We start from the raw sequence: 17,995 nt of genomic DNA, 5'->3' as shown, positions 1-17,995 counted from the left end.
ATGCCATTACAAAGGCGTTTTGTTTTTGATCAAGAGTCATTCTCAACTATAACTTTGTTCAAATAAGACATTGCGACTGACGAAGGATCTTCCACGGGTCTCACTTCTTTATTCCCATTTTACTTTTTTACTTTTCTAGTACTTTTCTAGTTGGTTTGAATGGCTGAAATGGTAAAGCTATCCAACGGCATGTTAAAATTTGACTAGAATTTGGCACCAACACAGTTCACGGGTCGGACATGAGAATACAGTAGTCACACAAGCGGGGTCTGGGGGCTACAGTGTCGAGGTGCACCGTTTCTACAATCCACATCAAACGTGGCACAAAGAATGTGCGGGGGTCTGCCATGAGAATAGTCACATAGACCACAGGCTCTGATCTGCACCAAACCTAACACTTCATGGGTTTGGCATGAGAATAGACACATTGCCAAGGTATTAGCCCATTAAGACCTGGAATTATTTGATACTTTGGCTATTGAAAATGGCAGATATATAAGCTCACAGCACTGCAAGCTTGTAGATCTGCTATATATTTTTTTTAAATCATGAAAATGTGTGTAAATCTTTGAATATATTTTTTAAAGTGATTATTTGTAACTCATATTTGCTTCTGGGGGGGTCCCTGAAACAATATTTTGAGACGGGGGTCGGCGGCCAAAAATACATATCATTCTAGGGGTCCTTGACATGAAAAAGTTTGAGAACCACTGACGTAGAAAGCTTTTGAAGGATTTAGAAGACATTTATAGAATCGGGTAAAAAATATTCAAGACTTGCGCATATATATGTTCACGATTTTTAAAAATAGATCTTCAAATCGTCTAACTTGGGGACCATTGCTCTGATCAGCACAATATAGGACTATATTTGAAGCCTGGAAAACCTTGAAGAGAAACTGCAAAACAATGAGAACATGAATATATGGCAGCTACTTCTTTAAAAAAGAAAGCCAATGAAAGTAGGCCAGTGTGTTGCTGGTGAGAATCAAGTTGAAAAACATTTTCATTAAACCAAATAATGACCGATTCAAGAATAAGTGCTAAATTATAAAGCTTTGTATAAAGTTGAAATTTTAATACATGTAAAAATAAAAGTTGGCCTATTTTCGGTGTAACAGATACAGAAATCTAAGATTTAGGGGCTTTCCACACCACAACTTTGATTGAATGTCCGTGTCTATTAGAGACACGGTTTGATATTCAAAATCCATCCAAATTTACAGGGCATGTGTACAGTACTTAAACATTCATTAGTGAGGATGCTCACATCGTTAGCACAATAGTTAACATTCTTGGTGTGGACAGCCCTTTAACCAATAGACTTCTTCAGAGAAGTTGCAAAATGTCCTCACATTAAACACTCATAGTTTGTATAGGGATAGTTTACAATGGCCACACAAAATAATAAAAATAGTATTTACACTACATACATGGAGAGAGAATCAAGTGCAGCTATGCTTCTTGATTCATTCACTTGCATTCAATTAAATTATGGACATTAAATTATCACACTTGAAACATTCAGACAATGTATAGGCAGGTCAAACATATATTTAAAATCCTATCGTGAAATCGAAACTACCCGGGGAAAAATGAATTAGTCTTTGGAATGAGAACATTTTATAAAATTAGTATAAAATTCCCCAACTCTGATTACACAACGTAATTTTTTAAGTATTTTACACCTGTCAAGTCCAAGGTGTTAACTATACTGTACATTCAGAGTGCTAGCAGCAACGTTACAATACCGCTGATGTGAGCTAGACTCTTGGCTGCCGTGCCAAGGTTTATCACAACAGGAGGTTGGTTCAGTGGTCAGGTGAAATGGCTGTGAATCAAGTCACTAGGCATGAGACTCTGCTGCTACTTCACAACTTGCAACAAAGTTCATAGAAGTCCTGCTGCTTAATTTTTTTTGCTAAAAACCGCTCTTTCAAAAGAAAACAGCCTTTAGGGATTCAGGGTTCTCAGGACTTTCACGGCTTCTTGGGGTTCCACTGAGGCCTCCTGAGTAGGGGGTTTCCCACTCCGCTGTTGGCTGGGTCTCTGGATTCGGCGGACCAGGCTGCAGGTGGTGAAGAGGGCTGCTGCTCCCCTTCTTCTGCGTCACGGCTCCCATTTCTAAAGTCGTCTGAGGGAGCGTTGGCGGCATCTGCAGACGGCCGAAAGTGCCGGCGAGGAAGAGGAACGCGGGAATCACTGGAGGAGGAGTTCAGTCTGGACGCGCCGTGACCTCTTCTCCCTCCCTGCCCTCTGCTCTCATCGACCACGGCAACAGAGGGCACCTCTGTCAGTGTGTCCAGCCTGCGTAGAGGCATCATGGCTCTGGAGGAGGAACGGCCTGGCTTGGCAAACCGTGAGTGACTGGAGGGGTAGGCCATTTCTGACATGGTTTCCTCATCATCTGAGACACAGCATGAGACATTTAAGTACAAGAGTAAAAACACAATCAATAAATGATGTCATAATATAATGATAGGCGAATAAGGTAGATTAAAGTATATTAATAAATGTAGCGTGTACCAATCAGCGGGTCCTTATGGACTATTTTCACACTGGCCATTTTTTATTTGACATCATACCTGGACAATTGATTGTTTTCCCACCCCGAGGATGAAAAGAGCAAAATGTATATGGTCAAAAGTTGACTTATATTTTTACCTGCATGGCTCAGTTTCTTGGGAGGGAACTTTGAGTTCAGACTCTCCCCAGCAGGCAGAGAGAAGTACTTATGAGACTTGGGCACCATCTCCTGAAAGGAAATGATAGAAGGAACAGAACATGAGTGTGAGAGACATATGGAAATTGGCAAAAAAAAAGAACTTAAGTCCGTACATTTCACTTGTTGGCAATGGTTGATTAGATGCTTGTTATACTACTATGCAGACGTTATGTTGATTACTTCAGATATGCTACAGTTTGCGTCTCCAAAAATGCAAAGAATGTTATTTAGATAGCGTGTCATTTATTTAGACTAGAGTAGCCAGATGCTAGTTTTGATGTTTACTACCAGGTAACCTAGTTACTTTGTTAACGCTTTGTTAGCACCAAGTGTTTTCTTTGCACTCTATTTACTTTACCATTAACCCTGTCGTTTGTTGACAGGGGTTCATGCCGCTTACTCTGATCTTGCACTTTAAGTTTCTCTGGGTAAGCACTACTATTAAATGCCTAATTTGAGAATTGCAATTGAAGCCGTTAGCTGTTTGACTTTGTAAGCCGCCATCTTTATTATGCTTTAGAGAAAATCAGTACCGCAATTGAAAATCTGTGTCCAGCCTCGAGCTGAAAAGCCAAGTAAGAATCCACCAATGTTAGTCAGATTCATCCCATCTTAAACCCAGACCACTGGGCGTACCAGTTTGAGAATACCCTCCCACACCAGCCATGTTAGTGTTTCTTCCATACCGTTGACCGAAAGTTGGCGGGCCGGAGGCTGCGGCGGATGCTGGAGTGGCGTCTGATGAGGATTTCTTGCTGTTGGGTGTTGTTGGGCAGCGCATGCTTTCTGGTGTATGCCTGTGTCTGCAGACAAAACAATAAAACACATAATATGAAGGTACATTATGAACAATGAACGTACAATAAAACCATGGTTTGCCGGCAGAGGACTGGATGTGGTATGTGGTCGGCAGACCACTTCAACATATTGTCAGTTTATTTTAAAAGAAGGAAATGTCAAAAATAGCTGATCTACATGCTCACGATGTGACTTATTTTTTTAAAACTTTCACATGTGACATGCCCAAATTAAGGACATCAGGGTTAATCCTTCAATTATACACTGTTAGCAGACTGCAACCCACTAACAGCAAATGAACACGATAATCAACACAATAACCGTGGCAATGCCAGGGCAAGTTGCATGTATGCATTGGAGGCTCTATTTTCGTTCATGCCTTACCCCTAAACGCTATTGAAGTATTTTAAAAACTTCAAACTAGTAAAAAAGGCAAAGAAGTTTTGTGATAAGGGGTAAGGCATGGACAAAAAAATATAGCTGTACGTCATCTCCAAATAGACCCTACCTACTGTACCACAGCCACTGGTTAGACTTTACTGACTGCTGAGATGGGCGCCTCCAAGAAAGCAAACGCTGAGGTGTGGTGCAGTTAATACACTGTAGGCTTTAACAAGACACCACTCAACAGTGTTTCACTGTCTTTCTTTAAAAACTCTTTTACAACATAGATTGGCTTAGATTGCTCAACCATAGATGACCACACCTGCCTGTCTGCTCCATGCCTATGAGACTACAAGACCCGTCATTGACTTCAAAGGGATTCATCTCACAGCTTTTTGTAAAACCCAAAACACAACCTCCCAAGAAAAGCACAAAACAAGAAGGCCTGCCCTCCATTGTTTGACACATTGCTACTCATCCGTTTGTCTCATTAATAAAATCCAACAATTTCTTATGACTCTGACAATAAGCCAGAAAGAGAACATTAGCCCAACTTGTAGAGAGGTAGAGAGGTAGAGAGAGAGAGAGAGAGAGAGAGAGAGAGAGAGAGAGAGAGAGAGATAGAGAGATAGAGAGATAGAGAGATAGAGAGATAGAGAGAGAGATAGAGAGAGAGAGAGAGATCCAACAATTTCTTATGACACTGACAATAAGCCAGAAAGAACATTAGCCCAACTTGTAGATAGAGATAGAGAGAGAGTGAGTGTTCTGGACAATCGCTGGTACAACCCAGAAAAGACATGCATACACATACTGTATTTGTGACTTTATAGATAACAAATACTGCCAAAATGTTGGAACCAATCATTTTGATTAGCCTCAGACAATGGCCCAACAATTGTGGTATTGTGTTGTGGTGTGAAAATAAAATAAAACATTAAGAGCAGCAAGATGTGAGAGGCTGTTAAATAAACAGATATTTTCTTTACCCCAAAAGATGAATAGAAACTCAAGCTCTCTTGTGTCTACTCTACATGAAGAGTTATGGAAGAGCATTCAATGGGTGATGTCACTCATGCAAAAATACCATCTGTATATATAGCTTAAAAACACACTGCAAAGGTTAATCTGCAAGAACAGAAGAGGAAATAATTTAATTGAATAATGTTTGCCTAAATAAATGAATTTTATTAAGTCGTATCAAGAAGAGATTTTCACAAAATTCGGTCTCACCTGTTCTCTGATTTTGTACATGTTCTTGGATAGGATATCATGCATGTGCTTCAGGTCAGCTGCCATGAACTTCTTCCTGGGTTTAGGAGTCTTCTTATCATCACTAGTAGACAGATGACAGTACCAGTAGGCTCATTAGTAACCCCTTTCTAACCCCAGCTGATATTGAAGTGGAGATGGTATAATGGTAAAAGACAAGACAAGGGCGCCATACTGCAGAGAGGCGATGGAGGGAGCAGCGCTGATGTCCCCAGTCACCGTGTCCAGGATCTCCATGGCGTTCTGCAGTTCTAGCTTCTTATACAGCGACACGATACTGGACTCAGCTCGGCTGTCCCTGATCAGGATCTTACGCAGGATGCGGTTGTTAAACTTCATAAACCTGACATGGTGAAAAAGAGGATGGACGGTTGGTGAGCCTCACTCACAGAGAACACAGACAAAAGGTGGGTCGACAATTTACAATTTAGGAACGGGACTGGGTCAAAAAAAATGGGGAGTGATGCTGCATTCACAAAAGACTCGGGATTGCAGTTTAAGTGTTGCTCAAGTCACACCATACTGCATAAATCAAAAGGTTAGGTATGTTAAATAGCACACAAAACTGATGACCAGTCAGAATGAGTTTTTCTTCCATTTACGGATCGGAGGAGGAATTGTGGGGAGAGAGGAGAGGAGCGGAAATGGTGATACAAAAACATATGATTGATTGGATTCACTGCGATATCACGCCATGCCGTCACAAAACGACAGTTGACGGCTGTCTCGTCAGTTTGCTGCGTCATGTTGCTGGAGTTTCGGATGCTTAGATCATTAAATGTAGGGAAGGTGCAATGATGTAACACTGATAGATAACTTGCATACCAAGTAGAATGTTTGTATCATCCAAATGCCTCGGGTCAAATGAGGGTGAGTAACTGAAAAACTGACTTGACATGCAAACGCAGAGACCAGATAAACCTGTTCGAGCAGGAGTATCAATAGCAACAACATCCAGAGGAACAGAGCCAAGATTGCTCAGCAGGGGGCGTTGGATGCAGGAAGACAAACGTCCCTGTCAGGTGGAAACCTTGTATGTCCAAAACTGACTTTTCAGGAAAAGGGGAGAAAATAACCTTTGTTCCAATGGATCAATGTAGTTAAGACTCGACTACTTTCACTTTAACATATTCAAAACAATAGCAGCTCTACAAGCTCAGAATACGTCACGCTTCAAAGTAGGGCATTCATTTACAAAAAAAAACAAAAAAACGTCCAAATACTGTATGGAGATACAAGGTCTCTGGACAACTGCAGCAATAGGTAAAATAGCAAAGAGTAAGGCTGATATAAACCTGAAACCGGGATGGTGAATCAGAGGGACAAAAGCATTTGTGCGGGAAAGGTTTCAAAGCAATGGGAAGAAAAGCGTCCTTTTGTCAAGGTAGAGAGGAAGCTGAACATGACACCCAGTTCTAGTCCTTGCCACCATTCCCCTCACATTCCATACCCGAACAATGGCACATAAAAAGTTTAATAACTCACAAAGGAAAGGTTCGAGCACAACACACAATCTGGTCAATTTACAACTGCCATCCCACCTCTAGGTTTAATTGAGGTTTTATTCCAAAGATTTGTTCTTTTAGCCTTTAACACGATTATTCAGCTAGTGTTTGAAGTGTTTTTTTTTTTTACTATACTACCATTTTGTAATAAAGTGACTGTATATCTTGAAAGGCGTTATATAAATGCCATGTATTATTATTAGTACGGTACTAGTGGCAGCTGCTGGTAAGCAGTAAGAGACTAAAGTAGGAGGAGAGGTTCTTACTTATCTTTCCAGAAGAAATGGCTCCACTGTCCGCAGAGATCCTCTATGCCAGCAATGGTATGGTCCATCAGCTGCAGAAGAGGTATGGAATGTTAACATTACTGTATGCACAGGAACATGCTGTCAATGTATGCAGAGCAAATACATACCCTGCAGTGAATCTCTACATTGATGGTGTCCAGATTGCGGTTGGTACGACGGACATTGATGAACTCGATCAAGGGTCGAATGCTGATGCCCTGTGGAGAGAATGTCAGTGACTCAACGGGACAAAATCAACAATTCATAAACGAGGCATTAAGCAGAGCATCTGATATGATATCAAGTAAGCAACGTACCTAGCATCCATCTAAAATCATATGGAAGAGTATGCTGTAGCAGCATATGTTTGAAAAACAAAATCCCAGAAAATATGTGCACAATTTATAATATAGTCATAGAAGTATATAATGTAAAACCTTTCTTACCTGAATAAAGACGGTGAAGATGATGATGACAATTGTTGCAGTGACGAAGAGCTGTTTGCGGCCAATGTTGTCAGGGAGTGTGAAGACCAGTGCAAAAGAAATTGCACCTCGCAGGCCACCATAGCCCAGACCAAATTGGTCTTTGAGATTAAATGGGATGGTCCTGAAAGGGTTAATGATTTGAGTCAGCACCAACACACCTGCAAGGGAAGAAGAGTACAAATAATATCACCAAATGTACGACTTAATTCAATACTAGGAGTCTTGGTATGCGCGTGACATCATCATCATAACCAGAGGTTATGCGGGAACGCCTACTGAGTGGCAAAAAACTACTTTCTGGCCTTGGTAGCCAATACATCCAAACAGAAAAGCGTGTCGCAGCTTGTATCTGCCATTTTCATGGCGTGACATCACAGCACAACTACTTACCAGTAAGATGCCTAAGGGGGAAAAGCGAGGTTGTGCCATGTCTTGGCCATCTGGCCAGTGATGTATATTGGACCAGTTACCCATATATGGAGACCCAGATTCACAGATATGGGCTTAATATTGATGACCAGGGATCAGGGATCTCCATATATGGGCATGACCTTAACTAAAGATTTTAACCAACCATTTTGCACCATAACACAAACCAGTGAAAACCAGGATAATGGTCCTCCTTACAATGTCCAATTATCAAATTCTACAATATTTGTGGGGACATTTGGCCTTCACAACACACACACCCACAGAGTAAAACCTGGAGTGTTCCATATTTACATACTCGGTTAAATTAATACTTTTCAATAGTCCTTACCGAGACCTCTCCAAACGAAGGCAAACAGCAGCGTAAACATGATGTAGCCCCAGTTCCACTCGTGCTCTGTCGTTATGGTGACCACGCCCAGGAAAAAGAAGATGAGGGTCTCAGAGATGCTGCCCAGCATCTTGATCACGTGGCGGATGGTGGTGCAGGAACGCTGGGACACGTTTTCTTCAACATAGTACTTCATGGTCAGGGCACAGCTCACGATGCTGCAGAGAAACAAAGTCATTATTGGTTTGTTGTTTGTTCGCAGATCATGGCTGAAATTTTGTAAATCATCTTTATATTTTTTCATGAAGTATTGCCCTATCTAAACTACGTTACGTCATGCAAAAGTAGCTCAAATAAATAAACGGTTTTCATCCACACTACAGTATAATCAAATGACATGCCCAAAATAGGGACGCCAGGTGGAAAGTGGTTAAAGGACAACTTTGTTTTTTTACAACAAGGGTTCATATTTTAGATTGTAATTAGAGAAAAGAAAAAGTGAGTGTTAAAATGTTTTCATTTGCTTCATTCTATTGTTTTATTGCGTTTACTGCACTAAAATGTGGGGCATGCGTACGCATGGGGGCATGCGTACAAGTGGCTAAATATGTCTTTTTAGACACAATAAGCCAGCAGTTTCTTTATTGCTATTTACAGTAACACTTCTAGCCCCCTTAAGTCACATCCAACCATGAAAGATTGCGTTGTATCTTGGGAATGTGCTTATTCTGTGTAAAATTACATATTTAGCCACTTGTACGCATGCCTCCAACCACTGAAATAAGAATCTCTAAAACAATAGAAAGAAAGAAATGAAATCATTTTAACACTCATCTTTTATATTCTTTAATTACAATCTAAAATATGAACCCTTGTTGTAAAAAACTAAAGTTGTCCTTTAAGTCTGACCGTAGTGGTTATGATGGGGAGGACGCGACTGTGTCCAGGATAAAAGCAATGTATGACTTGTTCAACTACTCACGTCATGATGGACGAGATGCCGAAGAGCTCGGCCACCAAGTAGGCCAGGTAACTGTACATGAAGATGAAGAGAGGCTCGATTTCGCGGACGTTGCCCGTGAATCGCGTGGTGAAGGCAGCCACGAAGCCAAACAGGATGCCAAATCCCATGCCTCCGAACCCCACCACACAGAAGCGCGCCACGCCCAGGAACACATCCACCGGCTCCACCACTGGCATCTCAGCCACGAAGTTGAACATGTTGTACAGCACCTGGAAAACAAACACACACCACGTGTGTGGTTGTCACGATTAAGACATTTTGCATGATGATTAATTGTCACTCAAATAATTGCGATTAACGATTTAATTGTGTTTTTGTCGTTGACAATTACATTTCAGTTTGGCTTTTAGGCTTTGAAATTGCACAGTTGCAGATATGACATATTTGACAACTTTATACTTTGCATTGATAGTGGAAATAGGTGATCTACAAGCTCACAACGCGTCACATCGAGCGTGTAGATCTGCTATTTCCACTATTTTGAAAATATATGAAAAATGTTCAACATGGAAACGATTATGACGATTGACAAAATAACTGTGATTAGACGATTACCGTTATGTAATAATTGTGACAGCCATAACCACGTGTTGTTCATCCAACACCCAGAGGCAGACTGGCATGACTTGACTATAAAAAGCATAACTGGAATGGAATATGAAAAAGCTGACCGATACATCTTGATTACATGACTCAAGATGGTCCTCCCCTATAAGGGTGCACCAACCACATAATACATATAACCACCACAACCCTACATCCACCGAGTACACCGTGCACACATCCTTTTCAGAGGTCATGGGTGGTGTCAGAGGCCAAGGCCTCTAATCATGGTGCTCCTGATAACGGCGATGTATTGAATTATTTGCTCAGCACTGTTTGCAATGAGATAAAATAATTTCACAAAGCACACCGAATGACTCACTGAAGAAGGGACATTTGCAGGAATTACTTCCTTTGTTTCTCTACCAACAGCACTGATAGCGTTTGAAGGCAGAATTTCCACTGACGCCATAATGTGGTAATAGACCGGATTGTGTGTGTATGTAGGGTTGTTGGTCGTTGCCTAGAGTTCATGTTGTTTAATCCAATCTAGCGATTTAGAAGTTGCTCCGTATAAGTAAGGGATGCCAAGTGACAAAATTGTATAATTGTAAATTGATATGGAATTCATGCAGAAGTTCTCAGAAGAAGTTCTCAGAAGAAAATGGGTCATTTACTTTCTATTTAGGGAGAGAACATCCAGGCAACAACTCAAGTTCAAAGATAGATCAAGTTAACCAGTTACGGGTCAAGCACATTTCACTGTGTTCACACAGCATTCCCTATAACCTAATTACCCCTCTAACAGCCACATTGTTCAGCTGACGTCTTCAACAGGGAATCCTATTGCATTCAAAGTTTGCCTTGGAGAGCATGAAAATGTCATTTTAACTGCGTCTCTGGGAAGCCAGGTATAACACTAGACAGTTCAGAAACTAGATCCTGACCGATGCCAGATTCTTTTATTCGATTCACGCCAATCCTGATTTTGGAGATTGACGTTTCCATTCAAGAATAATTAACTTATAAACAAACAAATAAAAATAAACACTAACGCCATATTCAAACATGTATAAAATTGTGGATCTACCAGCTCACTACGCATTGTGATTGGGACACATTGGCTGCAACATAGAGGTATATTGGCCAGACTGATACAGTGATCGGCTCTATCAGAGAAAACTGATAGGCCCTTTGTTTTTCTAAAATTCTACATTCAACAGGCACTACTGAAAATTCAAGATTAGATTAGAGTATGTAAGCAACATGAACCATGGTCAAATAACAGAAGGATAAGTGGTTGAATATTAAACTTCTAAGAAAAAGTACACTACTGTATATGTACTATAGTAGCTAGGATAGCAAGTAGTAGACATTAAAACTAAAACTAACATCTAAATGATGTAAAGTAACGTCAAGCATCTGTGTAGAAGTAAATTGCATATCTAGAATCTTTCCAAATAGAAACTTGCTGATCATGGTTGTTCTGTTTCCTCTCCAAATCGCAAAAAATGTGAAAGCTATCTCTTTGATCTGTATGGTTCCGCAACATGAAACTGTCAGTGCAGACCACACCTAGTTTCTTTCCCGTCTCCATGGGTAAATGTTTGCCTTTACTCTCAGCATCAACACAGGCTCGGCTACTGTGTACTAAACAAAGGGACCCCACCACTCCCAACGCAAAGCCCAGAGCAGGTATGGAAATAAGCATGTGTGAGTTCATGCGCGCACGTGTGTGTGTGTGTGTGTGTGTGTGTGTGTGTGTGTGTGTGTGTGTGTGTGTGTGTGTGTGTGTGTGTGTGTGTGTGTCTGTGTGTGTCTGTGTGTGTGTGTGTGCATGCGCGTGTGTGTGACAAGAGACAGACAGAGAGTGATAATATAATAGATGGGGGGTTTCGTTGGTGTGTGTTAACTCCTCCCATGCATCCAAATGCAATAGTGACCTCAGAAACCGGTTTAGTGACATCTAAACAAACGCTTTCAGCCTGAGATGTCCCTGGATACACTTGTTCTCTAATATAGACATTCCATAACTCCCTTAAATAAGTAATTACTGTATATCCAATCTGGAGAATATGAATAGAATCCCTCACACAAGTTTAACTTCCAGGGTTCTCGAACAGAACCCTGGAAGACACAGAGAAACTGAACAGGTGTTGTGTACCTGGTGAAACCTGAGCTCATCCTTTAGAGTGTGAACATAAAAATATCCTGGAGGCAAAAGCAGAGGGGCCCCACTGGGCTACAAATAATAGTGGCACAAGCATTTTATTTCAAGCACATGGATGCATTTGAAATTTGGATGCATTTGTAGCTCCCTGCACAACTTTCCACAGATACCAACATCTCTTTCAAGTATGTAAAATCCTCTCGTGTCAGCCATTAGAGGAGCTATGGTGACAGCAACTTACTCACTGCAGCTCAACATGTCATGCAAACATGCAATCAAAGGAATCTAAAGTTAGAGAGACCAACATGTAGCAGCACGTCTTTTTGTCAAGGCTGTTTACAATGTGAGGAAGTCGAGTGACACACCATGTCGTCTCCCCACAATCGTGCCACATGAACAGACATACTGAGTTTAAGGCATGTGGAACATACAGTAGCTCCACAAATCCCCTTCTCATTCCCCCTAATCTCTGTTAGTCTAAAAACGCTAACCTTAAATTGTACACGCATGGCCTCAATACTCACCACAGTGACAGCATCGTTAAAGAGGCATTCGCCGAACACCACAATGTAGAGCTGCTCGTTGACGGACACGTCCTCGAACACGCTCAGCACGGCCACGGGATCCACCGCCGAGATGATGGCAGCGAACAGCAGGTTCTCCTGGAGGTTAATGTCCTGCACGCCGAAGGCCTCGATTTGACATATGGCATACAGAGACATCCCAATGCCAATGCTGTTCCACAGAGTCCCCACCACAGCGAACCACATCACCTGCGCAGATTACGCCTCAGAGTCACTCACAATATCACACATATGAACAACGTGAATGTTTCTGCAATTATCCTGAGTGCTAATTTTACTCTATTAGCGTGCAAATGGACCTATAGCAGGGGTCTTCAACAGGGGGTCCGGGACCCCTAGGGGGTCCTCAGAGTTACTACAGGGGGTCCTCCAAATCTTTGTGTCATAGAAACCTTTTTCCTCCTTTTTTATATTAACCACTTGAACCCTAGCGTCCATATTCTGAGAACTTTAGCCAAAAATAGCAGATCTACAAGCTCATAACGCCTGGCCGCAGTACAAGGCGTTGTGAGCTTGTAGATCGGCTATTTCCGGTTTGGTGTAGAGGGGAAAAAGAGCAGAATAAGTACATAGTGAAAAGTCAAGTTTATTAAGTATTGACGGTTCAAGTGGTTAAATATCTGGAAACACAAATTGACATGAATCCAAAATACACTGATGATTGTGCTGTCAAACTATGAAACTATATGGAATATATGAACAGGTTGTGGGGGTCCCTGCTTCATCTCTCTCAAATAAGGGGTCCTTGGCCTGAAAACATTGAAGACCCCTGACCTATAGGATTATGCAGTGCAGTGACATGCTCTGCAGTAGCTGCGGGACACAGAGGCCGGTTGTGGTGACATAGCATACCGTGCCGATGTTCTCAAAGAAGGGCCGGGTGGGCATAAAGTAGCCAGAGTCAAGGACAATGGGAGGCAGCATGTACAGGAAGAACACATTGGAGCTGATCACAGCAGGGGGTTCCTCGTGGACAGAATGCATGATAGCACCCACGATCAACCCGATGCTGATGAGAAGACACGACTCTGGCACCCACACTGTGATCTTGTGGTACACATGGAAGCCTGAGAGCAAAGAGGAAAAGGGGCCCTGAGTTAAATCAGAAATAAATACTTACAGTAGGCTACTGTACATTGGAACTGTACAGATGTCCAGGCCTGGGGTATTTTCTGTATGCCCCCCTGACACATAACATTGCAATGAGATCTCAGTTTGTATGACTAGAGGGAGAAAGGACCCCACTTTAAACAAGCCCAAAAGCTTTATTGTGGTTTTTATCCTTTTAGTTGACCTTGAATCAACTGTACAGTCCTGTACCTTTTCCTTAGCCGCAAATTGCAACACTAGATTTTTGGAGCCGTGTGCAAAGCACATGAGCTCCCAGTAAGTGGCTTTCGGTTTTTGTCTCGTCCATACTGCTCTGGTCTCGTCTAGTGGGAAAAAATTGTGTCGTTCAGTTCGAACAGGATCTGCACATGCGCGACTTTACCGCGCGCACACACCGATTGCACACACACACACACACACACACACACACACACACACACACACACACACACACACACACACACACACACACACACACACACACACACACACACACACACACACACACACACACACACACACACACACACACACACACACACACACACACACACACACACACACAGTGAGTGCAGCCTCTGTGTCGTGTGTCGGCAAGCGCATCACTCACTCTCCCCAAGCCTGCACTTAAACGTGCGATTAACGCAGTGATGTTGGAGCCTCGGTAAGGAAGCAAATGCACTGACAACACAGACAGTCAGTGTGAGATGCTGCTAGCAGCAGGGCTAGTAGTATGAGACCCCATAACTCTATGTATGAGACAGACAAAACAGCAGAGATTTTTGTAGCAGACAACCACAATCAAAACTACAATATTACCGCTGACGGCGTCGCGCGCAGTAAATACCGAAGCGTTGAAACGGCACATTATCGTAGACAGCGCGAGCCCCATGACACACACCCTCCCAAGAACATCAGTGCTCCAACTTGTACACGACTAACACGAGCACATAGTAGCCTACGTCCTCCAATTAGTAATCACAGTGTCTCTACAGTTAACATCATAACATACCGTAACAGCTAGTTTATCTGCGTTCTGTTCAGTTCAGAACTCCATCCTATGGGTGGCACTCTAGTGTCACAGAACACCCCTGAGTTGCACTGTACTTGACTTATTTTTCCATACGCCAACTCTCTTCACCAAAAATAGACGATCTACAAGCTCTTGTAGCATCTTGTAGTGAGCTTGTAAATCTGCTACTTTTGGTGAATATCCCCTTAGAATAGGGATGCTGGGGTTTAGTGATTGAATGCCAAGTATAAACGTTTATTTTAAATCTGTCCTAATGAAATATAAGGGAGCCAAGATTTAAGGGAGCCTCCGCACACTCAAAAGTGTGCAAAATCATGTTCTTTATTTTCAGTTAAATAAAGTGCAAGCTTTTGGTCATATACCTTCTTCAGGCATGCAGCACCTCGATGAGCGGTGGTCCTTTCACTATTAATCTGTCCTAATGGAAGCAGATATTTTTGTTATATGTTTGCTAGGCCTATTATGGACAGTATTTGTTATTATTTCAAAAATAGTAAATATGCTGCATTTGCATAAAGCAAGTATGTGTCTACTCCCATGTTGATATGAGTAGTAATATCTGTTTAAGGTAGATTTATAACAGATACGAAATATGCGATTAATCGCGCGATTAACTACGAACAATCATGCGATTAATCTGATTAAATATTTTAATCGACTGACAGCTCTAACTAGACCACATAATTTATAGATCTAGAAAACATAGAATTTATAGTTCTAGAACACATAGAATTCATAGATCTAGAACACATAGAATCAAAAACGTAGATCTGGAACTGCTCAAATTCACGGCTCCACTTCGAACCAAGGTTTGATTTTTTATAATCGGATGAATCTAGGGTTGCAATACCTCCCATAGGCAGCCAATGCATCAAAACGTTATTTTGCTATCTGATGAATTAAACGACGTCAAACTCACCAATATTGCGGCTCTATGGAAAGCTTGGAATTTACTCTTGCTATCTGCAAAGTGTTTGTTTCTGAAAAATCCACCGTATAATTGTTATGATTTATTTTCTGTCAAGAAATCCGAGCAGACATGGTTTTTTGAACTTCGGAAGCGCTTGTCTTCTATAACGCCATGTCCCGCTGCCTCCTGCATAATGTGACATTTAGAACCAGGTGGTCACAGGACCGTTGAGGGATTTTCCACGAGCGCTTCCAAACTCCAGGACTTAGAAAAAATAATCACCTGAACCAAATTTCTTGGATAGAAAGTAACTCATAACATGTCTACTGTGGATTTTTCTGAAACAAACACTTTGCAAATAGAAAGAGTAAATTCCAAGCTTTCCATAGAGCCACAATATTGGTGAGTTTGAAGTCGTTTAATACAATCAGATAGCAAAAAACTGTTTTGATGCATTGGCTGCCTATGGGAGGTATTGCAACCCTAGATTCATCCGATTATAAAAAAAATCTAGTGTTGCAATTTGCGGCTACCTTTTCCTATGCAAACTTCTAATAAAGTATTCAATCAATCAATCAATCAATCACATAGTTTACCTGATGACGCTCCATTCATGATATGTAACAACAATTGCCATATAGGCAACAACAACCAATGTGCATATTGGCCTACTGTTCTTGAACATGAAACCATGTTATGTTTAGGCCTACTACTAGCCTACTTACCAATCTTAGCGAATGAAGCCAGCAGCACCCAGAGAGTGATCTCAAAGGGTATCTGTATTCTGGCGTAGTCCATTGTAAACACTGGTAAATTGGCTTTTTCTGCATCAGGAAAGGCTTGGGGGCCTTCGGGCTTGATTGGGGGCAGAATAGTTACGCTGCCAGTGCTGCCGCCGGTTGGTTTCGGTGGGATCTCTCCGTTGGAACCGTGTGGCACACATAGGAGAACCGTGCAAATGGTCAATAAAAACGCCGCCCGTTTCACGCTGGTAAAACATTCCATGGTGGTGGATAAAATCCCACGGTCCATATGCTGCAATCTGAGGCCACCAAGTGATGTCATTAATATCCAAATGAAATGGCTATTAGCGTGGTGAGATTCAGCTCACCCCGTCCAACTTAAAAACACCATAGAGAACATTCCTTGGGTAGGCTATGGCTTTTACAAGTCAACAAATCCAAATCGCTCCATTCTCGATCATGTTGAACAGGTCTGAATCAAGGTTTATGAAGCCCTCTGGTCTCTTTGTCAAACAATCCTCTGGTCTAGCGAGTCTCCTTCAGCGTGCACAGAGAGGTGACACACACAGCGCACCTGTGACTGACTTTACCTGTGTGCCTGTTGCGCGTTCACGCATTCCGATAGAGGCTGGGCGCGGCCAGGGCGCGGTTCCTATTGGCTGTCATTTGGATCAAATGAAAAGGTGGGACGAGCGCTTTCAGACACAGCGCCAGACACCTTGCAGTTTCGTCTCGTCTCGTCTCCCACCCAGCCAGGGGGCTGTTACTGTAGGCTACTGTTTCAGTATGTCTCGATACCGTAGGTCTATATTACGTAGATAGATACGATACTATAACTACCGTATATAGCCTAGGCTACTTCAGGGGTAAGCATCAGGTGCCAACTGCCAACATTGGCACAGGGGAGGGTGATCACTGGCACACACAGGCTAAGTGTGTGAGAGTTTCTTTCTTTTTTTTCTTTCTTCTTTTTCCCTTTTTTTTTTCTAATTAAATAGGCTATTAAAAAAATGTTTAGTCAGTAAAATGAACTCCCCTCACAACCACATCTATATACAAATTACATCCTGCACTGGCTACACATAGGCTAGCAGGCTATTCATTCAAAGTTTCAAACTCCTAACTCTGATTAGGGAGGGAGTCTGTGATGATGACCTGATGTGAAAGAAAATATTTCTAAAGAAGAAGAACAAAGAAAAACTAAAGTTTGTTATGTATAGTTGGTATGTATAAAGACAATCAAAATCATAATGTAAATATCATATTTTCAAATAATAATAATAAGCAAAGGATTAACTTTTCTCATGATTTGACTTTTGACCACATTCCATTTGGTATTTGTAGGCCTCTACACATGTATTTTTATTTGATTAAATGCTGCATGGTGAGTTCATTTCATTCTTGAGACTTCAGGACATTTGTTTTTGGAGAAGCACATTATACATTTACCCTGTATAATTAACTCAGTCCTTTAAGCCTAGTTTTTCATATTCCATTCCAGGCCCACTTTGATATAGGCTAGGCTAGGCTACTCTTAATCAAGGAATTATTTGGATGACTACTTTAACTTCTAGGCCTGATTGAGAGCAAAAATAAGTATAGGGTCTATGTCATTCAGTGCTCCTAAAGGTGAACAAAATGCTTCCCTGCTTCTTGGGAT

General features: G+C 41.7%; 1 protein-coding gene across 1 annotated transcript; it reads right to left on the bottom strand.

The window, feature by feature from the left end:
- Window positions 1-1,978: 1,978 nt before the first annotated feature.
- On the bottom strand, window positions 1,979-16,597 carry slc9a2 (solute carrier family 9 member 2; the record flags this gene model as incomplete). The annotated part of the gene is made up of 13 exons (XM_080753558.1): window positions 1,979-2,406; window positions 2,664-2,754; window positions 3,411-3,527; window positions 5,140-5,242; window positions 5,354-5,521; window positions 6,950-7,020; window positions 7,099-7,188; window positions 7,417-7,616; window positions 8,219-8,436; window positions 9,201-9,451; window positions 12,480-12,728; window positions 13,392-13,606; window positions 16,318-16,597. 13 exons carry the CDS (start codon window positions 16,595-16,597, stop codon window positions 1,979-1,981), a joined length of 2,481 nt encoding a protein of 826 aa, XP_080609684.1.
- Window positions 16,598-17,995: the final 1,398 nt, after the last annotated feature.

The sequence above is a fragment of the Nannobrachium achirus genome (assembly GCF_963921795.1).
Source record: "Nannobrachium achirus genome assembly, chromosome: 22".
In the NCBI taxonomy this organism is placed as follows: domain Eukaryota; kingdom Metazoa; phylum Chordata; class Actinopteri; order Myctophiformes; family Myctophidae; genus Nannobrachium; species Nannobrachium achirus.
Note: the sequence above shows the minus strand (reverse complement) of the source record. Positions and strands in the feature narration are given on the sequence as shown.